The sequence below is a fragment of the Patiria miniata genome, unplaced genomic scaffold (assembly GCF_015706575.1).
Source record: "Patiria miniata isolate m_02_andy unplaced genomic scaffold, ASM1570657v1 HiC_scaffold_16, whole genome shotgun sequence".
Lineage (NCBI taxonomy): Eukaryota > Metazoa > Echinodermata > Asteroidea > Valvatida > Asterinidae > Patiria > Patiria miniata.
The window spans coordinates 9,817,287-9,838,823 of record NW_024037054.1 but is presented as its reverse complement, the minus strand read 5'-3'; the positions used below and the strand labels follow the sequence as shown (position 1 = coordinate 9,838,823).

Below are 21,537 nucleotides of genomic sequence, written 5' to 3'. Positions count from 1 at the left end.
CCTGGCACTACGTAAATCAATGTTTGTTTTTACGAGATGTACCATGGGGGACAGTGCAGCAATATTTCTGCTATGACCACTATTGTTGTTTACATCCTTCATCACTGTTTGTCTGCTAATTCTACCTCCATGATTTAACTGTGCAAATTTTGTCGTAATTTTACCGTAATAATGTCGGCAGATGACAACACTTCACCTCCAATTAAAGAAGAGATTTCTCTCTTGTTCCAAAGACGAGATCAGAAATTCAGCACGAAGAACAATATGGAAAATTCTGTGCTAAAAGTACGCCAATTCTATACCACAACAGGAGTCTCACAGTTCAGATGTTGGTATTCTATTAAGTGGTTAACAAAACAGTTGTTCTCTTTTATGCTGTGCACAAAGCCAATGGGAACCACCAACGTGAATACACAACCAACGGCCGGAGATTCTGGGAAAGCTTGACGATTCATCCCGTCATCTGCACCTGTGAATATTATTGCAAGATCGTAACTGCACATCCTACTGCATTAACTAGTTAAAATGCAACAGGCATATTCATTGTCATACATATTATATAAGGGGTGTTATATCATATAAAACAGTTAGGTATCAAAGCCCACGCATTGGCACATGTGTGAAAACAGTGCTAGAAATCAGTGCATGCTGTGCTGAGTGCTTCTCATTGAATATACGTGTAGTAGGCCAGCCAAATGTGAAAAAGTTATCTAGATAATAATTTCACGGCTTTTCTAGGTAATAGCTGGCATCCATGCTAGATTAATGAGCTTTGAACCATAACAAACAAGATGTGGGTGGATGCCCTCATTAATTTTGACTCTAAATATACCTAATCTGCATAAATCATTAGTCCCTGCCGTGTAATATATTTGTTCCCCATATTTGGGTATATTTTGTATTTTTTTTATTTTTGAAAATTTTATTTTGGTGATTCTACTCACACATCCTTACTTCACTGACATTTCCTAAAGCATATAAGTGACTGAATATTATTATGAGGACATAGTAACGATCCAAAATGGCTACTATTACACCCAAAGTTTCGCGCATTTACCTTGTCTCCAGATATAGTCCAAGTAGTCTTGCCAAACATCAGTATATGAGCTTCAAATTCACCAAGTTGCTTACTGGCACAGTTACCCTATTTAAAACCTTATGGAAAAGCATGCAAACAATGATAACGATGTGATATTTAGCCCAGCAAACAGAAACGGGGAAAACGAGGTGTCTGTTAATTGGCCTAATTAGTGAAGGATTGCCTAATGTGGGAGACTTGAACAAGTTTAAGGAAGTTCCCAAAATAATTGGAAAGAAAATTAATGGACAGAAAACATACTGGCAATGACATAATTATTGGAAACATTTTTATTTTTTTGGGGGGGGGGGAGATTTCCTTGAACTATATTAAAGTCTCCCGCGTTAGGCGACCCTTCGCCTAATTTTAAGCCCAGTTTACAGACAGCCAGCTCGTTTGTCCGTTTTTGTTTGCTGAGCTAAATATCATAATGGTATTATTGTTCACATGATTTTTCCATAAAGTTTTAATAGGGCAACTGTGCAAATAAGCAACCTGATGAATTTGATGCTCATCAATACTACGGTTTGACAAGACTACTTGTCATTGCTTGTTGAGATCTGGAGACAAGGTAAATGCGTGCAATTTTTGGGTATAATAGTAGCCATTTTGGATGAATTAAAATCATGCTCTGGTACTTAAAGGTGAACTGTACATTCTGCTTCAATTGACCCGTCCGATCCCCAGCCTTAAAAGTTAGCGCATGGCCCAGCAGCCTGCGCCAGCGAATGACAAAATTTTCCCGCAGCACTTGAGAGAGTATACAACCCACCATTTTTGTCGTCTGACTTGAGGCCTGGAGCGCTACAAATCTTGCTTTGTGGCAACAGATGCTGATTTGTTTTGTCCTTGTAGAAGAAATAACAAGTCCGTTTTTACAACAGAACCTATCAAATTGTTGTGATTACTAACGAGTAGCAACATAGAAAATTCAAGTTTCGATCGTAACTTTCTTTGAAAACAGTCAACACGATGCTGACATTTTTATGGATGAATCCATTAATTTCGTATGGGGCGATTTATCCCCTGTTTTGAGTTTTGCATACATTGTACATGCAGCACAAGTATCACTTACGGCCGGTCGCAAGCATCGAAGAGACCGTGAGCTTTCACGTACGCTGGCGCGAGGCCGGCTGGCCTGCCGTACTTTTCACCGCTCGCTCGGTACCTTTTCGTTGGACGTGCTTTCGGTTTGTTTATGACTTTCTTAATTGATAATTCATTTCAGCGAAAGATCTTTTCTTATACCAGTACATTAAACACACATCTGAATCTCATTTTTATTCTTCAAGGCTCGGCGTATAAGCCGCCCAGTGTATAAGCCGCAGTAATCATTTTCATGGGCAAATTCAACTTACAAGCCGCGGCTTATATTCCGAAAATTACGGTATACTGATACATGTACTTTGATACATGCAGTAGTCCCACTATGTTCTTTCACTGCTGATGTCAGGAGCCTGTAGTTCTTAGCATAATCATGAGGGTATTATTAGACCCAAATCTCCAGTGACATTAAAATCATGCTCTGGTACTTAAAGGTGAACTGTACATTCTGCTTCAATTGACCCTAACGTCGTCCGCTGGTAATAGTGTTACGGATTTAAAAAGAGTACATGTATCGCCATAAACTAGTGGCAATGCAATTGCTTGTATTCTTGGGCAGATCAGATACTGATTTCCATTTTTTTAAATTCAGCCTACACATTGAGTAAGCCTTCACACAAATTAGTCGTAACAAAAACTTCACTGTCCAGTGTATGATTATCATGAATTCGTAAATACCTACCAGTATTTTTACCCATTCCCATTGGTCGATAGCCCGTTATGTGGCTGGTCTTAAACGGATGATAAAGACGTGGCTGGCCGGGTTTTAAACACTTTTCCAGTGTCACATGAAAGTGGGAATACTTTTTTTGGGACCAATTTTTTTTGTGCTTATTGCATGGGGTATTCAATTATATGCAAATTTCAGCCTGAACTATTTCCATTGCACTACCGGTACGAAAGCTATACAAGAAAATGGCAGGAAAAATGTTGCAACCTGACGCCACTTCTGGGATTGCGTACAAAGTCTATGGAGAGTCGAGACAATTTTTAATAATTTCCCAACAAAATTGGAAATGTTTTTCCGTCCCAGATTCATGTCTTATCATCATTTTTGAAATGAATGACCTTCACTGAGATGAAAGTGGCATCAGGTTGCAATATTCTTTCCAAAATGGCCAGAAAAAGTGTGTGTGTGGCGGGCCAAGAACCCAGTTTTTACGATAGGAAATTTTGGGGAAACAAGCTACATCGTATCAATCCAAATATGAGTACAACCTCGAAATAAATTCATGAACACGGAAAATACATTCACAGACAAGAGAGATAAAGTTCTGTGAATAACTTGCAAAAATGTTCTTTTTCCATCGGTGTTTCCTTGGCATTTTTACGATGTCTAATCCGACCTGCAACTGTAGTGCACTGCAGCCATGCATAGACTGGTTACGCATTTCCATCATGCCTTCTTTGGCCCTTTTAGTGTGCGGCGCGGCCGGAACCAGTCATCACTGCATTGAGCATTAAGCACGTGTACGTGTTTTTATATCGTCACCGAGACATCGAATCGAGAACTAGATATCGCGAAGCGAACTAGTAAGAACAATGGAGATTTCTTACAAATAAAAAAAGAGATGTTAAACCACAATCTTAAATTGCCTCATATGCATGAGCTCATGAATATCGTTACGCTGGCATTTAAACCAATGGGGGGAAGTGCGCTGTTTTTCCGGCCATTTAATGAATATTAAATGAATGTCTAAATTCGTCGTCACCATTCATAAATATTGAAACTAGAATCACAGAGCCTTATAAGGGATGGTTAATTTGCATGTGAATGCTTTCAGATAGCTCCATGATGCCAAGTCTCAAAAGTCAGGTCAGTGATCATCAAAAAGGGATGTCCAGGCCTGCCAATGAGAGAGGTGTGTCTGTGGGGAATAAAAAGACGCAGTAGCACTTTCTGTGCAAGCACGGGGTCTGAATTGCTTTGGCATATCAGCAGGCGTCGGTGACTTGCAGCGTGCTGGCTGATCGAGGCATAGTGGAGTAGTTTCGCTGACACAGTCCGCGAGCATTCTGCCAATCTCTTCTAACAATTGTTAGATCATGGTTTGATTGGCGGGAAGTCCCATTTTAGCAGGGAAATGCCAAATTTTATATAAAATTTGGAATTCAGCAGGGGTAGCCTAGAAAAGTCTGTTGACTTTTTCCAGTATAGTCCTTGGTTGAAGATGAAGGCTGTAACAGTTTGAGGTACCGATAGGAAGAAACTCCCCTAATGACATAGGAAACCCAATCAGGAAGGGAGTGAAAACTAAATCCACACAATGGTCCAGAACGGGATTCAAACCTCCAGACATAAAAAGTACCGCAGTCCTTCATTTTTAAGGAGCGCGATCGCGTAGGCGCTCCTACTGCGCTCCTCGACTGTCTCGAAGGAGCGCAAAAAATAGCGCTCCTCAGAAATCCAAAAGAGGTCTCGTCAAACACGGGAAGTTTAAAAATAAGAAGTGATAAAAATGCAAAGGATTTTAAGTCTTAAGCTACACGTATTTTTCGTTGGTATAATGCCCAAACTCACGTTAATATGCCGCTGGACATCGCTAAAAATGAACGAACACCGAGCTTGTACGTACTGTATAAGATCGTGTGTGTACAGCGGTTGTATACTGTGCGTGCACAATCTGCATTTATCGCATAGAGCTGCATGAAAACACGTGGGCCCGTACGTGCGAGTGCAGCAATGACTGGTTCCCGCTTCGCTGCGCACTAAGTCCCAATGAAGGCATGATGAAAATGCGGTAACCAGTCAATGTAATAGTCGCGCGCGGTGCAATGCACTGCCGTACAGTGTTTTGCGTGCAGGCCAGACGGAATAGATATCGTAAAAATGCCAAGAAAACAACGATTGAGAAGGACGATCTTTGCAAGCTTATTCACAGAACTTGATCTCTCTTGTCTGTTTATGTATTTCCCGTGTTCATGAATTTATTTTGAGGAAGTTCTACTGGTATGTGAAGTGAAACGATGCAGCGTGTTTCACCGAAATCCTATACCGTAAAACGAGTCTCACTGCCGGCCCACCTCACACAGTGCATCACAAACGCTCGTACTAGTGCGAAGTTCAGACGTTGTTAGCCAGTTTCTCGTCATGACTAGCATTGTGTATATGGCATACTTGACCTGCATTTTCCATTCTTTTTAAGATTATCGATGGCAGATATTTTCGATAAAACTTAAGGCAAGTTTGTGTCATTTTGAGGCCCTTTTTGTATAGCTTTCGTAGAGCAATTGAAATAGTTCAGGCTGAAAATATCATATAATTTTAACGAATCTGAAAGCAAATATTCAGTTGCTTTATGTGCCGTTTATTAACTCTCCATTTTCCAAGTATAATCAAGTGATGAACCAACTGACAACCAGTGTTCTCCAACATGTAGAACAAACCTGGCGCCCCGCCATGCTTTCTGCGGCGTCCGCCATGTTTAAGAAGTCCCCGCCAAGCTTTAAAATCCTGCCGCCAGGTTTAATTTTTTTGACTCTACAGTGTACATTTACAACTAAAATAATTGATTTCAGTTGTTTTTCCACACATTAACAATGTTTTTTCGATGTCATCCCAGCCCGATCGGGGTTGTCTTAAAATCTCGCTGAATCAATCACACGCACGGCCGGCCGTGCAAACACCAGCGATTCCCCATGCACCCGTACGTACTAGTACGCGCGATGTACACACACACTGACAACTGAATCCCCAGTTCCGGAGTGTGCCGATACTTCAAGTCGCGACAACCCCGCCGCAAAAATATATATCTGTATTAGTACACACACACACCAGCAGGAGTACGTACGGCAGATCTTACGTGCAGCCAACCGACTTTCTTTTTCTCAGTGCTTGCACGCGCGGTACACAATATAATACGCATTGATGTGTACGAGGCAAACGAGCTCGAGGCCAAAACACGCGTGCACATGATTGTGTTCCGATCATGCCGATTGTCAAAAGTTATAAATGGCGATCGTGTATGGGCCCGGTTCCCTAAGAGAACAAAATCCACTTTTAATTTATTTGACTTACCAAACTAGTTGGCGACATTTAAGAACATACAGGTTAATACAGGTAGGTCATAAATAGAGGGAAATTTGGGGGGAAAATGACGATGACAACGACAAAACACAACATGAAAATAAAGATGACGATCGCATGCATGGCACCGGCACCACCCATAAAATCGCGTTAAAAAAAACCGTAATTTGTATCCCATTTTGTTTTTCAACATTACAAAAAGGTGTCATTTGATCTTGGAGAAGTCTGTTTTAGGTTGAAAAGGAAATTTTTGAATGCTAAAAAAATCGGGGGAACTGGCCTGGAGAATCGCCTCAGATTGCACCACAGAGCATCTAGAATCCAAAATTTTCCCGGGGCCCTTAAGCGGGCCCGGACCCCACGCCGTAAGGGCTTCGCGCTCCGCGCTCGCAGGAGTCCCCGCCGACCCCAGCGCCAACCTTTGATTTTCAAAGTTGGAGAACACTGGACAACTGTATTAAAAATAACAGCGTTGCTGTTGAAACCCCTCAGCCAGAGTCAAGTTATCATCCGGAAACCATTAACCTTTAACTCAACGTGGTGACCTTGACCTTTGGCCTTTGACCCCAGAACCAGTCCCAACATGCCTGTACCAATGGGAAACCCCCTACCGAAGTTAGACACCAACATTTCATTTCTAACTCAAGGTATCATTCGGAACCATTTACATTGAACTCACCACGGTGACCTTGACCTTTGACCTTTTGACCCCAAAACCAATCCCAACTTGCCTGTACCCAAGGGCAAACCCCTACCTCAGTCAGACACCAAAATCTCATTTCTAACTCAAGTTATCATCCGGAAACCATTTACCTTTAACTCACCATGCTGACCTTGACCTTTGACCTTTTGACCCCAAAACCAATCCCAACTTGCCTTCTCCCAAGGGGAACCCTCTTCCAAAGTTAGACACCAAAATCGCATTTCTAACTCAAGTTATCATCCGGAAACCATTTACCTTTAACTCACAATGGTGACCTTGACCTTTGACCTTTTGACCCCAAAACCAATCCCAACTTGCCTACTCCCAAGGGCAACCCTCTACCAAAGTTAGACACCAAAATCTCATTTCTAACTCAAGTTATCATCCGGAAACCATTTACATTTAACTCACCACGGTGACCTTGACCTTTGACCTTTTGACCCCAAAACCAATCCCAACTTGCCTACTCCCAAGGGCAACCCCCTATCAAAGTTAGACACCAAAATCTCATTTCTAACTCAAGTTATCATCCGGAAACCATTTACATTTAACTCACCACGGTGACCTTGACCTTTGACCTTTTGACCCCAAAACCAATCCCAACTTGCCTTCTCCCAAGGGGAACCCTCTTCCAAAGTTAGACACCAAAATCGCATTTCTAACTCAAGTTATCATCCGGAAACCATTTACCTTTAACTCACAATGGTGACCTTGACCTTTGACCTTTTGACCCCAAAACCAATCCCAACTTGCCTACTCCCAAGGGCAACCCTCTACCAAAGTTAGACACCAAAATCTCATTTCTAACTCAAGTTATCATCCTGAAACCATTTACATTTAACTCACCACGGTGACCTTGACCTTTGACCTTTTGACCCCAAAACCAATCCCAACTTGCCTACTCCCAAGGGCAACCCCCTATCAAAGTTAGACACCAAAATCTTATTTCTAACTCAAGTTATCATCCGGAAACCATTTACCTTTATCTCACCATGCTGACCTTGACCTTTGACCTTTTGACCCCAAAACCAATCCCAACTTGCCTACTCCCAAGGGCAACCCTCTACCAAAGTTAGACACCAAAATCTCATTTCTAACTGAAGTTATCATCCGGAAACCATTTACATTTAACTCACCACGGTGACCTTGACCTTTGACCTTTTGACCTCAAAACCAATCCCAACTTGCCTACTCCCAAGGGCAACCCCCTACCGAAGTTACAACCCCAAACAACATTTCTAACTCAAGTTATCATCCGGAAACTAAGCTGCCCGGACGGACGGACGGACGGACAGACACACATACATCCGGACGGACGGACGCCCTAGGCGATGACAATACCCCTCGAGCCTCTCGGCTGAGGGGTAAAAAATGAAAGCCTAAGCAGTAGTCAAACCTTTTATTAATCTCCATTTAGTTAGTTTTTTAAAATAAATTTTTCCTTGTCTTACAGTTACAAAAACGGAAAAAGTAACGCAACTTGAGCATATGTTATTATGCAAAAACTAATAATAATGCAGCCCCTTGAATAAATCCTTATATTAAAAATAAAACAAAAAACAATGGTAACCCGTCGTTTTACCACTGTTTATCCGTGAATTTTAAGGAGAGCGTTTTGCTCTCCTCAAATATTTGAGGAGAGCGATTTATAGCTCTCCTGGATTTTCTTTAAATGAAGGACTGGTACCGCTTCATCTACATGTACATTTACCTGATCCTTAACCCTTACCCCTTGGGTATTTTTACTAGAAAATATTCTGAATCCGCCAAAATCCATCAATTTTGCCATGCAATAAAATGTTGGTTGGTAGTGAGTCCATCAGAATCCGCCAGTAAGGGAGTAAATCTGTTGAGATCCTCAATCCGCCAAAGTCCTCCAACTGCTCAATATGGAGGTGTCCAGAATCCATCAAAATCCTGCAGAACCACTAGGCTTACTGTCCTGAATCCATCAAAATCCCCCAACTTTTTCAATATGGAGGTATCCTGATTCCGTCGAAATCCTCCAAAACAGGGATGTGGATTTTGATGGATTCAGGTACGTTAGGGTTAAAAAAGGACATTTGGTTTAGGACAATAGTTTTTGTTTCAGTTCCAAAGTAGGACAATGAGGTAAATACCAACCTTTCCAAATGAGCCCTGACCTAAGACCTTGAGGAGTTCAAACTGAGATGGGTCTGACTTCTGCAGGCCTTCTGCAGCCATGCTGGTGATGTTGATCTCTCTCATCTCTTGGTCTTCCTACATGAAGACAGAAAATACAACAGCATTTTCATTAACAATTGCACGCCTACATGTAACTGTAATACACCCTTGTACATGTACACGTGTTGATATGCATAGGTCATAAACCCTTTTCAATTCCTCAACACTTTTATTTAAAGTTTACCCCCAAAAAAGGCACATTTCATATTGAACATTTTTTAACGAGTGCTACACATGTATGTATTCAAACCATGAGCTACCAGTAGCTACAAAGCAAGGACACAACTAGTTTAAATTACTGTTTAAAACCACACACACTGTTTTTGTGAACTAAAATGCACCACAGTTAGCATATACTATAAATGCACCATTGTGTGCATACATGTACATGTATGTTTAACAATATGTTCATGTACAAAATCCCGGTACTGTACATGTACATTGTACATGTACGTACAATGTTGTCAACATTCATCTCTTTTGCTTGTGGACATGTTAACCAGTTCGCTCTGGGTTTATTTTGACATTGGTGCGGCGCGGGATATGTAACACTTGCCTCACTACATGCACTTGATCATGTTTGTCAAGTTTACAATGTCCATTGTCAAAGAGATTATTGAAAGTGTAGTGTATACAGGCACAATATGAACTACATGTATGTACATGTATCATGTGAAATATATCTGTAGTATAGCCATAGAGCTACCGGGGTATAATTATTAAATTACTAGAGCGCTAACTCCTCATTATTGTGCATGGAGATGCTTTGAAGCCGTCCTGGGCGCAGACATTTTGAATTCATGTGTGTGTTTGTAGAACATAATGAAATTAGATGGATTAAATTTTGAAAGTGTACTCTAAATGCAATGTGCAAGTAGAACGTACCGGCACGCAAACTTCTTACGCGTGTTACAGTTTAAAAAAAAACACTGTTAATCAAGGCTGCAGCGGATACGCACACGCGTTGCGCTCATTTGCTGATCATGCATTTCGGTTTTTGGCATATTGGCTTCGATGACGCACCGCCGGTATGGAAGATATGCAAATAGACGTACAAAATACGTACAAAAATTTCTAGTTCTCCATAGGTTTGTGTACAAACATGGATGCGCCCAGCAGGCATCACTTTGTAGATGAGCTGGCGCTCTAGTAATTTAATATAGCTCTATGAGTATAGCAGACTACCAGGCTAGCTCCATGTACTGTATAGGTAAATACATTTGAAACTTATTGGTACCAACTTACATACATGTACATGAATATTAATTATATTTTCTCATGGAAAAAGGACACAATCATCTTTGGGTTGCTTGGTTTCCTCTGTGACTTTTTTTCTTCCCGCAATAAGTGGGATGTGACAAAGCTGTAATGCAAGTTATTTCTAAAAAAAAAAAAGGCTCATGCACACGCATGTGTAGGTATGCATACCGTGTACAGTTAACTACGATGTTCAATAATCAATAAACTTTCCCTAGTCTGCTGATGATGACAAGGACACTTTCCATCGATGTACACCATGGGTATGGAAATGACAACAAAGCCAGACAATAGAAAGTTACCTGGTGAGGTCAATCAAGGACGTGTACTCACACAGACCTTGTGAAGTTGTGAATAATACATGTATCTGTGGCTGTACACAGCATATAGTTTGTTACATCATGTTAACCATGCACAAAATAATGAACACAAATTGAAAGTTCCTAAATTTTGGATCCAGGAGTCATATCAGATATGGACTTATTAAGTACCCTAATCCAGATTCACTACCTCCCTGTATTCCAACTGCGCAACATGTGCAAAACAAAAAGTTTCAACAATTTTACTTTGGGATATATGTGGCAGATAAATGCATACAAGTCTAGGGGGGGGGGGGCTTGGTAACCAGGTCTGCATTCTACAATTTGTCCACACACAAAAAAGCAATGGAAGCTTCCGTTCGCACAAAAGTTGGGCCATCAAATGTATTACAATATGCCTAAAAACTCTTTGCTGGCCCAAATTTTTTTGAATTTTGTGCTTACTTCAGAACAAGACAATTTCTTGAATTTTCCTGTCTAATACCCAGCTATGATTTTGCAAGCATTAGGCAACTTGTTTGTCCATGAGCTGAAGAAATTAATCTTGATGTGTACATGTACATATGCGTAGTTGGATTACTGGACTGGCTTAAATGGTAATACATGTAGCACACCTCTCATGAATGTCATTCATTTTACTTTTTAGCTTCTTTTTGTTTTTCAATTACAATGTATGTATTTAATTTATGATACATGTAAACAAAGGCTGCTAAACAGGCTAAACTAAAATTGACCTCTTTGAACAACTTGCAATGTACAAAAACATGTTCAGCATAATTCACATCACATACTGTATGTATTCAATGGTGCATGAATTTGGCATTTGATCACACAGGTGTATCAGTCTTGATAAGATTGGGGTGGGGTCAAATAAAACAGAGGTGTGTAGGTGGGGGGGGGGGGGGGGGTACTGTTCCCCCTTCCCTTTTCCCTTCCAGAAACATGCCTACTGGTAGGTCATGCCTCAAGTCAGGGTGTTAAAAACATTACAATGCTGTCAATGGCAACTTCACTTCAGATCATTTGGGGAGGGCGCATGACTGGCTGGGAGTGTGCACATGATGAGCAGCAGCAAACAGCAAACTGACAAAGAGACTACTTGGTCAGTATTGAGGAGGAACATATGCACAGAATCCATAAGAAATGGACTGACTTGCAGACTACCATGTATACTGACTCATGTATGTACTGCATAAATGTATTTTGCTGTAACTGCTAAACCTCTACCCAATTAATTTCTTTGTCTTTCTGTGATACCACCTATACATGATACATGTACGTACAGTGTAGTTGAAATGAAAGCTTTTTACTTTTCATTTTCTGACAACAATCACAGTTTTCCCTTTACATGTATGTGTTCCCAACTGGAAGAGAGGCAAACTTGCCTGATGTCATGTTGGACAGGTAAGTATTACATGACAAGACAACAACCCCTTGATAATGCATCACACAGCACTTGTAATGCATGCACACCCAGGGGCGGATCCAGGAATTTTTGCAGGGGGGGGGGTGGTGGTTTCATAAGCAAATCAATGCAAAATGTAGACAGTTTTTTTTGGGGGGGGGGGGGGGTGTCGAGCCATACATTTGTACAATTTACAAATACCCCCGCTCTGTCCATACATGTATGTCATGTATGTTGCGCTCTGTCCATACATGTCATGTATGTTGGGCACAGGCATAACACGTAATAATTTTTGGGCGTCAAAACAGGAGGGGGGGGGGAGAAGTTGATAGAATTTTTTTATGAATTTCTATGGAAAAAAACCAAAATTGTTACGTGCTGATCCGTGCCTCACACAACTGACTTTTTATTTTTTAATATTACTAGGATGAGAACAATGCCGGTTGGGCATCAGATTTAAAAAGGGAAAAAGTTTGTTTATCATCCTCCTTCATGTTCATGTTCAAACAAGAACTGTATACAAATACATGCTTCACTGTTCCGACACCCAATTTGTTGGGAAAAAGATGGCATTACATTAACCTCTTGATAAACAGTACAATTTCAACTGACCATAGGGTACACGTAGGTTTTTTCCTTAATTTACCATCTGGTTCTCTGTGTAAAATATACATTACCATCTAAAAAATATACCGAGAGTTTCTGATTTCCTTTGAGACACATGTACCCTTTCCATGACAACAACCAAGTATCCATTAGAAAATGAGTTGTACTCACCGTTTCATTTGTGCTGTCAACTAGCATCTCCTCACTGCTCTTTCCCTGTAGGAGAATATGGAACAGGTGTGCATATTACTTTATATACCGGTACTTTCAATATTTTATAGTGTTGTACTCAAATTAATTTCCTATACGCAGTACTCTAGCAGATGCACACATCTGTTACAAACAATTTTCTTGAAAAAAACTAATACTCAGGTTCAAAAAAATTGGCAGAATTTTGAAAAATCTATCTTCATACAGTACATGTTCCTATGCACAAAGCCTGGGCTCAATTTTACGGTTCTGCTTAACGTCAGCCTTTTGGATAATATGCAAAGTATGCATAAATACCATAAACATAGATTCTGTGCTGAAAGGGTTAGCACCAGGGCTCGAATTTCATGAAAAAAAGCACTAGACAGCAGGTCTAGTAACTGAAGAATCTTACTGGACCTGAACTTTTTTTACAAGACCTGTGTCATAAATAAGAAAAAAACCCAACTTTTTGCACTATGTGACAGGAATACAACAAAATTGCTATTTACGAGTCACCCGTTTCATGTGTCCATTTGGCTAGTTCCCCTGAAAAATAAGTCTAATTTTCTTGCCAGTGGGCACAGTCTTTTCCTTCGTAAAAGTCTGGGAACTAGACTGTACAACTAATGCCCATGCAGTACAGGGATTCTGCTTATCTGCCCGCAGTGAACCTGGACGTTTAATAGCGAGATACAGCAGTAATACAAATATAACGTATTGCTACCAATCAAAGTTGTGGTTGCGTGACATCGCGACATCGTACCAACGGAGCATCAACGTAATGTACTGTATGTACGTACGTATGTCTGCAACTGGCATGACTGGCGCATTGGCCAGGCAGCTTCGTTACGTTTCAGCATGGCACAGGGAGTTTTTTGGTCGGTTATTTTAATCAATTAAGTAATGAACTCAAAGCATGCTATGAATCAGACCTCAACTGCTAGTATATTTGGGCGTCATTTTGTGCAAGAAAAAAAAAACACTAGACAACCAGACTAGTGTAGTCATACACAACACTAGACCGACACTGAAATCACTAGACATGGTCCACGGTCCAGTGGGTATTTCGAGCTCTGGTTAGCACAGTAGTATCTTTTGTTAGCACTATAGGCTCCATGTGCCAACTTAGAGGGCGTGTTTTTACCACTTTTGAGAGCCCCTTGGACGTGACACCACGTGTGCGTACTTTACTGGAACGCCACGCACTTCCCTCGGGTAAATACATGTACAAGCGAAATCATTCTGTCTTTTGATCCGCTACATATTACCATGTATAATTTTACCCATAGGTAAATTACTTACTTGTTAGGTTTCCTGTGAATTTACGCGAATGTTGGATCTGTCATTGCCAAGAAATTTGATGTAAAGTACGGCACAACTTTGTCACAACGAACGTTTTCAAAATGATCAGAAAATCGAAGACAGGCATGACACTCTGGTACCCCGAGTTCCGCATGCGCAAAACGGTACGAGTCCTACCAGTGGGTACCTGACTAACCGTCTTACATGGCAGGATGACCGTAATGCACTTGTCAATTGTAAGACGTACTCTCGGACCCCCGGGGCATGTGCGTCAATGTCCACAGGACAGTCAAACTTTGGGGTCCAATGATGCACCCTTGCGTCTTGTTCATGACGAACCATTCACGCATTTTGACACTATTTATAACAAATTTTTGATGCACCATTTCTGGATAACAACTCACCAATGACGCACGTATGACGGACATAATAATCGACGAATGAATCTCGATAGCACAGCATGGAACACGCACACTTTGTGGACATGACTTGTGTGGCTACCGTATTGTAATAACGATGTTTAATTTCCATTGCGACCCATGGGCACCAGTGGGGCCTGGGAGATGCGTCCGAGCGCATGCACTTCCAGCTGAGTTGAGAAGAGGAAACCAGCGAACCAATCGTGGCGATGGCTACATGTGCACCACAACTCCGCAAGCGCTGCCAGGGCGAAATTGCGAATTGAGTTGCGATGCTGAAACTGGATGATCGTTGGAAGCATTTTTGAATGATTTGTTCCCTCTTCTGACTAATATTCTAATATAAATATAGTAACTAGAAATCCTGGAGCTAAACAAATATTTTGTTTGCAATATTTTGTACAGCGAAAAAATGGGATGTTAGCCGGGCCTTTATGATCATGGTCTATGGGTTGGCCATAGGGTTAGGAACATACATGACGTTGGCCAATGAAAATTTTCGCTTCGGGGGAAACAAAACAATGTTATTCAGCTCGTGACTTTTCGGGACAAAGTTTAGAATATTGTTTAATTTTGAAAACTTATTTAATTGGCAACAATTAAAATAGAAAATGTTAATATTTTTGGCTCACACTAATGAAATGAATAGATAAATGGAGATAAAAAAAGAAAAGAAAAAAATACGATCAGCCTTGGCAAGTCGGCTAGGATTCCAGGAGGGTCTTGACGATTGCGAGCCGAGAGGTGGGTATTTTCATGTTATGCACAAATAGTGCATACATGCCATTTGTGTTTCTTTCAGGTTGTTTCTTCCTCGTCATGGAAAATCAAAGATGTGCTTGCAAATTTTTGACCGAGTCGGAAATACATTCCAAACATCGGACGTAATAAATCTTGCCAAATTTCCGAAATTCAAAAAGGGAACCTAGCTACATTGTATATGTATATACATGTATTCGGACCAATTTATTCAAAAAATCTGACATCAGTTCCATTCTTGAAATCAACAACAGTAAAGGTTTCTTTCAAGCAGGCCGCATTAATGTCATGTCCAGTGAGTGCATGAATCCGGAGGCTTCGAAAATCATGGTCGCAAAATCCTAACCCACTGCGATTAATGGCTGCTATTTATGTCCAAAAAAATTTCCTCAGGACAGCAACAACATGAACAACATTTCTCATGTATCAATCAACGTAACATGAGCCTAACTGGCACTGCATTGACAAACCCTCAAAACGCTACTGAAATCCCCGCGAGCCAGCAAGCACTCTGCTGTGTCCGGAAACTGGACGAAGCTATATTCATAAATGCATCCGGTGTTCTTTGTTAAAATATAGCGAGTTGGAAAATGAGGCCATATATACATGTATTTATCAGCAGCAATGTGAACAAGCTGAAGGTTATCGAAGATTTGGGGTGAAAAGAGTTGAAAATAGCCAGCAAAAAATAAAAGACAAATGCGAATGGTTCCAGCTTGCCAAGGATTTGTCCGCACGTAGGCCTAAGGGCCACGTGCTCAATCCCAGGTTGTCAGTAGTGTGCATATAATGCCGCATGCATGCATTGGCCTGCAGCTCTAGATCCTACTCAAAAGGCGGGTGCATGCCATGTACACACTGAACGATGTGATCAACGGCATATCAAGCTGTATACCGTACCGATGTATAATGTGTATATTCATCGGAACGGTAAGTCTTTTCCCGGGCGATCGGCTTAATACTGGATTTAAGATTTAATTACTAGGCCTATAAGAAAGCAACACAAGTACACGTCTGCACTCAGCTGTTTGTTTTATTCAACAAAACATCATTATCTGGGCTAATAGCTTTATTTAAAAATGGGCCTATAAAATGTTGCCAGCTGAGTGCGTTGCAATTGCATGGTGACGAAACATGACGCACCCCTACGCATCTCACGATGTGTTTGCGTCGCACCAAAGTCGTACTTGACGCACCCCCTTCGTCGCGATTTGACTGACCATTTTAGAGACATGACGCACATGCCCCGGGGGTCCGAGGGTGCGTCTTACAATTGACAAGTGCATAATACCATGTAAAATTCTGCTGAATCCACTTCGAAAGTCTGCCAAATCACCCAGTATGTATTGTTGTTCCATTGTGCAAGGGTTTGTTTCGGGGATCTTTCAAAAAAATGAAAGTTTTTCAAACCAAATGTGCCATATTTCTCAAATCTTTTTCATTTTCTTTCATCTTCACAATTCTGCCGAAAAAAAATAATCTGCTGGATTTTCTGTACAACTCATTTTTGTATGCGAATATTCTGTCAAATGTAGCCGAAATTTGGCTAGAACGGTCACTCCATCTTAGTAACTGCGGATCACAATAGAGTGTTTTTACTATAGATTGAAGCGTGGCTATGTATATAGCCACGTTCACGGGTCTAGAGAGTAGAGTTACTCTAGCCTCATAAATGTGGCCAATTTACTGGACTACCTCTGTAAATAAAGGCCACACTTCCACCATGTACAAAAACATGTCGAACCTTGTCAAATTTTGATTTTCACATTTAGGCTTAGTTTGTAGTTTATTTTTGCTTTAGAAGCATACCCACCCTCTTTATAGGCTAATCAGAAAGTGCTGCCTTTTTCAGATGTCTATTTTTTGTGAAATTTCCAGATACGTTTGCACACGTTTGGGTATCAAAATTTCAACATGAAATTTCCTGAAAATTAGACATCTGAAAAAGGCAGCACTTTTTGATCAGCCTATAAAGAGGGCGAGTATGTTTCTAAAGCAAAAATAAACTACAAAAAAAGCCTAATAGTACTAATAGTAAATGTGAAAATCAAAATTTGACAAAGTTCGACATGTTTTTGTACATGGTGGAAGTGTGGCCTTTATTTACGGAGGTAGTCCAGTAAATTGGCCACATTTATGGGGCTAGAGTTATAGAAAAATATAGGCTACTCAAGCTAATTTTTTTTCCAACATTTTTAAATATCCGCCTTGTGAATATCAAGTGGAAAAAAAAAACAGTCTCGATTTTGATTTTCTCAAAATCAACTTTTCCCCACACATAGCTTTCACCACTGTGTGGCTCACAGTGGGAAGTCCAGTCATGCCAGTATTTGAGCCACATTCATTTATGGTCGCACTCGCAACTGACATGTAGGCCTACCTTAGCCCGACTGCGTCTGGCCGTACAGTACTATCGCAAGCTCTGTAGTACGGCCAGACGCTGAATGCTTCCAAAAAGACTGAATTTTTTTGGCCGCTGATGTAGCGATTTTGCTACATCTTTTGATCGAGATTATCTTTTCATCCAGGACAAACATTTCCAAAGTTAAGGTTCTTAGTCGTAGAGCAACTCATACCTTTTCGAAAAAAATGTTCTCTGGTCTCAATATTTTCATCCATCTGGCCAAGACGACTTTCAGTCATCATCTTCCACAAATATCGTCCCGAAAATGCTCCCCCATGCGATTTCAAAATGGCGGCCGCGCTGTAACTCATGAATATGCATGAAAAGTCTGTGACGTATGACCTCGTGTTTTTGGACGTGCGTGCGGCGGCGCCGTACGTTCATGTACGTATATGTACATTACTTGTAGACAACAGCCCAGTACGTGCATGCACACGTACGTCCGCGCGGCGGTGTGCATGCACGTACTGGGCTGTTGTCTACAAGTAATGTACATGTACATATACGTACGGCGCCGCCGCACGCACGTCCAAAAACACGAGGTCATACGTCACAGACTTTTCATGCATATTCATGAGTTACAGCGCGGCCGCCATTTTGAAATCGCAGGGGGGAGCATTTTCGGGACGATATTTGTGGAAGATGATGACTGAAAGTCGTCTTTTGGCCAGATGGATGAAAATATTGAGACCAGAGAACGTTTTTTTCGAAAAGGTATGAGTTGCTCTACGACTAAGAACCTTAACTTTGGAAATGTTTGTCCTGGATGAAAAGATAATCTCGATCAAAAGATGTAGCAAAATCGCTACATCAGCGGCCAAAAAAATTCAGTCTTTTTGGAAGCATTCAGCGTCTGGCCGTACTACAGAGCTTGCGATAGTACTGTACGGCCAGACGCAGTCGGGCTAGGCCTACCTCTGCCTGCTCTTTGACGGCGACCTTCTGCCACGGGTCGGCTAGTTGATGCAACGGCATCTTGGAATGTACTCCCAGAAAAATCTTGGCAGATTAAACCTTGTCCTGTCACAGTAGAAAAGTGCAGGAAATATTCCCCGTAAGATATGACGCAGATTAAACCAAAATACACGACAATATCAAAATAATCTTAACATCACAGCAGTCATGTATTTCGTCCACCAGGCCGTTCACATACATGACATACTCAAAATGGATGAAATCGCGAAAACTGAGCGTGTTGCGATGGCCTACATGTACCGCACAGGAAACTAGACCGGGTATGCACTGTACGCATTCGACGAAATTAGTTGGTTCCCAGATGTTAATTTGTTTGGTAGCACTTTTCCCAAGTACCAGCTAATAGCAGCACTCGAGGGCGCCCTATCCTACCTGGCGCGGCCGGCCGGCAAAATTTTTATTTACGAAGGCCATCAATCTTTTTTTTGTGGAACATGACCAAGAAGAACTTTGTGCATCATTCAGAAAAGCCAAACACTAACTTGGTCCATATATAATTATCTGCGACCCTTTTTTTGGGGGGGGGGGGGGGGGAGGGGGGGTGAAAGGTTAATGCTGCCAAATAAGAAAAACAAAGTTGCAAATATAAAAAAGGACTCTATTTAGTTGGGAGTGTTCCAAAATAGTACGGACAGTACATAGTTAAGGCCTGCAACCGCCAAAAGACTTAAAATTAACGCTCCGACATACTTCAAGGCTATTAAAATGTTTTCTTGTCATAATGACAATTCGGGAAACTTTTGTTCATTTGGAAACTTTATACGCGTCCGTACGTGCAAGGGGAGGGTTTGAAATTAAAACATTTGACAGTTTGGCGCACACTGCACACACTTGATTACTACACAAGTCATGAAATTGGTCATTTCCAGAAGTCGAGTACAAATTCATGTAATTTCAGGTGAAATTTTGAGATTAAAAACAAGTTGCATTATTTTGGTTGTCACATTTACAGAAACGCATCATGGTTACCGCCTGAGTGTTGTAAGGCTGATGCCTAATCTGCTATACCACCGCTAGATTGGAGTTTCACTCCGAAGATAGATATTTTTTTTCTAAATTGATAATTTTTCCGGCAATACAAAAGTTTTTTTACTTTTGAATGAGACATCGAACAGAAAAATTAATCTATATTTAGTGGGAAACTTAACCTTACAAATTTCGATTTTTTGCAACCCTACAAGTACAACTGAATAATTCGCGGAAGACTGGTTCGCGCCCTATTAAGTACAGCGATAATGTAGGGAACGGCGACCAGTCTACTACTCGCGGGGCCCGGCGGGTCTGCTATTGTGCATGGAGGAAGGAATTTGTGCACGAAAGCATCCAAACTATTTTTTTCGGAAGGCTATATACTAAAGACGATATAATATAAATTTTGAAGTAAAATTTAAAATACAAGTCGAACATTTGTCAGGAGAAGAATGTTTTTTTTGAAGAACGAACACTAATGATCTTGTCCAACGGATGGTATAGCAACCTTAACAAACTGACCTCTTGTGAGTTTACATTTGTCAAGATGAGTTCATCTGCATCATGTAAACAACACTGGTAATGTTATCAAATGACAAAAATAATAGCAAATCTGTAATAGAATTATATTGCAGTGAATGTACGGCACAGCCGATGAGGTCCGCCAACCAAGCCATACAACGTGACGTACTAGACTGGGAGCTAGGTTGAGTTTAATTAACAATTTGAGTACAAAATGTTTGATGGTATACCAATCGAAAAAGGGGTGCACAAAATCCAGAAAACTGTATTATGTGCTGCAATCAGTGCTCTTAAATGGGCGTAGCATATGAAATAAAAACATTTTAACGTTAAACCAATTGTATATCCATTTGTTGAGCGTGGCTTAAATTCTAGGCGATTTATGGAAGCACCTAGCCTTGATTCAAACGAGGCCCAAATCGTCATTTTGGTGGTAAAAACACAAATTCTGTATTCGTTAACTATATTTTTACAATACAATATAAAGACAATATTAAAGGTAACAGGCATTTCGAGCCCCCTATTAAGCAACATGTTAAAGTAGGGGGTTAATATTCGATAGCATTTCATCAATCGTCCAGTTTGATTGTACTTTCATGCATACCGTTTCATATTCATCCATTTCATTTGTGTGTACTTTTGTTCCCGACTGTTTTTGTTGTTCATGTTTATTTGTTTATTTCTCTGCGCATTGAGCATCTAATCAAAATGGATTTGGCGCATTATAAATGCCCTTTATTATTATTATTATTGTTATTTTTGTACTGGCTCAATGTGCTTTAATAGTGATTCGTCATTCAAATATTTCATATTAAAGGCTTCAAGCTAATGTAGCCTATGTGTACATCTTAATCAACTGTCAAGAGCCAAAGATCATTCTTAAAGGCGTGTAGGAACATTTGCATTTATTAAAAAGAGTAGCTATCGATGAACGACACATTCTTTGCCCAAATTAAGTTTGGGACCTGCTGTATGAAAGTGTTACGCCTGAACTTGTATAATAGAAGTGAGAAAACGTTGAAGGTGGTTTTAGAAAATTTTCCCACGTGCTGTTTTTACAGAGCTATCCAACAAAATAATGTTGGCGGTATCCAAATTTGTCAATGTCTTTTTTTCAATCAGAAGGCGCTTGTTAGAAGCCATAAACGATGCCATATAGCGAGGATCACGCCCAAAGTCACTACAAATTATCAAATAAACCACAACGGGAAACTGACTGCATTTACGTAGACTGTTGACAGGTGATGTAATGTAAATATACTGCTACAGGATACTAGAAGCCCTAAATCA

General features: G+C 40.7%; 1 protein-coding gene across 1 annotated transcript in view; it reads right to left on the bottom strand.

Moving 5' to 3' along the window:
- LOC119722952 (ribosomal protein S6 kinase alpha-3-like) overlaps positions 1 to 19,032 on the bottom strand; it is a 65,332-nt gene extending 46,300 nt beyond the window's left edge. Inside the window, exons 1-4 of the mRNA XM_038193371.1 lie at positions 18,944 to 19,032; positions 18,697 to 18,801; positions 12,877 to 12,921; positions 9,037 to 9,153 (exon numbers count right to left, since the gene is read on the bottom strand). Of these exons, the coding sequence (XP_038049299.1) occupies positions 9,037 to 9,153; positions 12,877 to 12,921; positions 18,697 to 18,756 (222 nt within the window). The 5' untranslated portion in view covers positions 18,757 to 18,801; positions 18,944 to 19,032. The remainder of the gene's footprint in view (positions 1 to 9,036; positions 9,154 to 12,876; positions 12,922 to 18,696; positions 18,802 to 18,943) is intronic.
- Between the last annotated feature and the right edge of the window lie 2,505 nt (positions 19,033 to 21,537).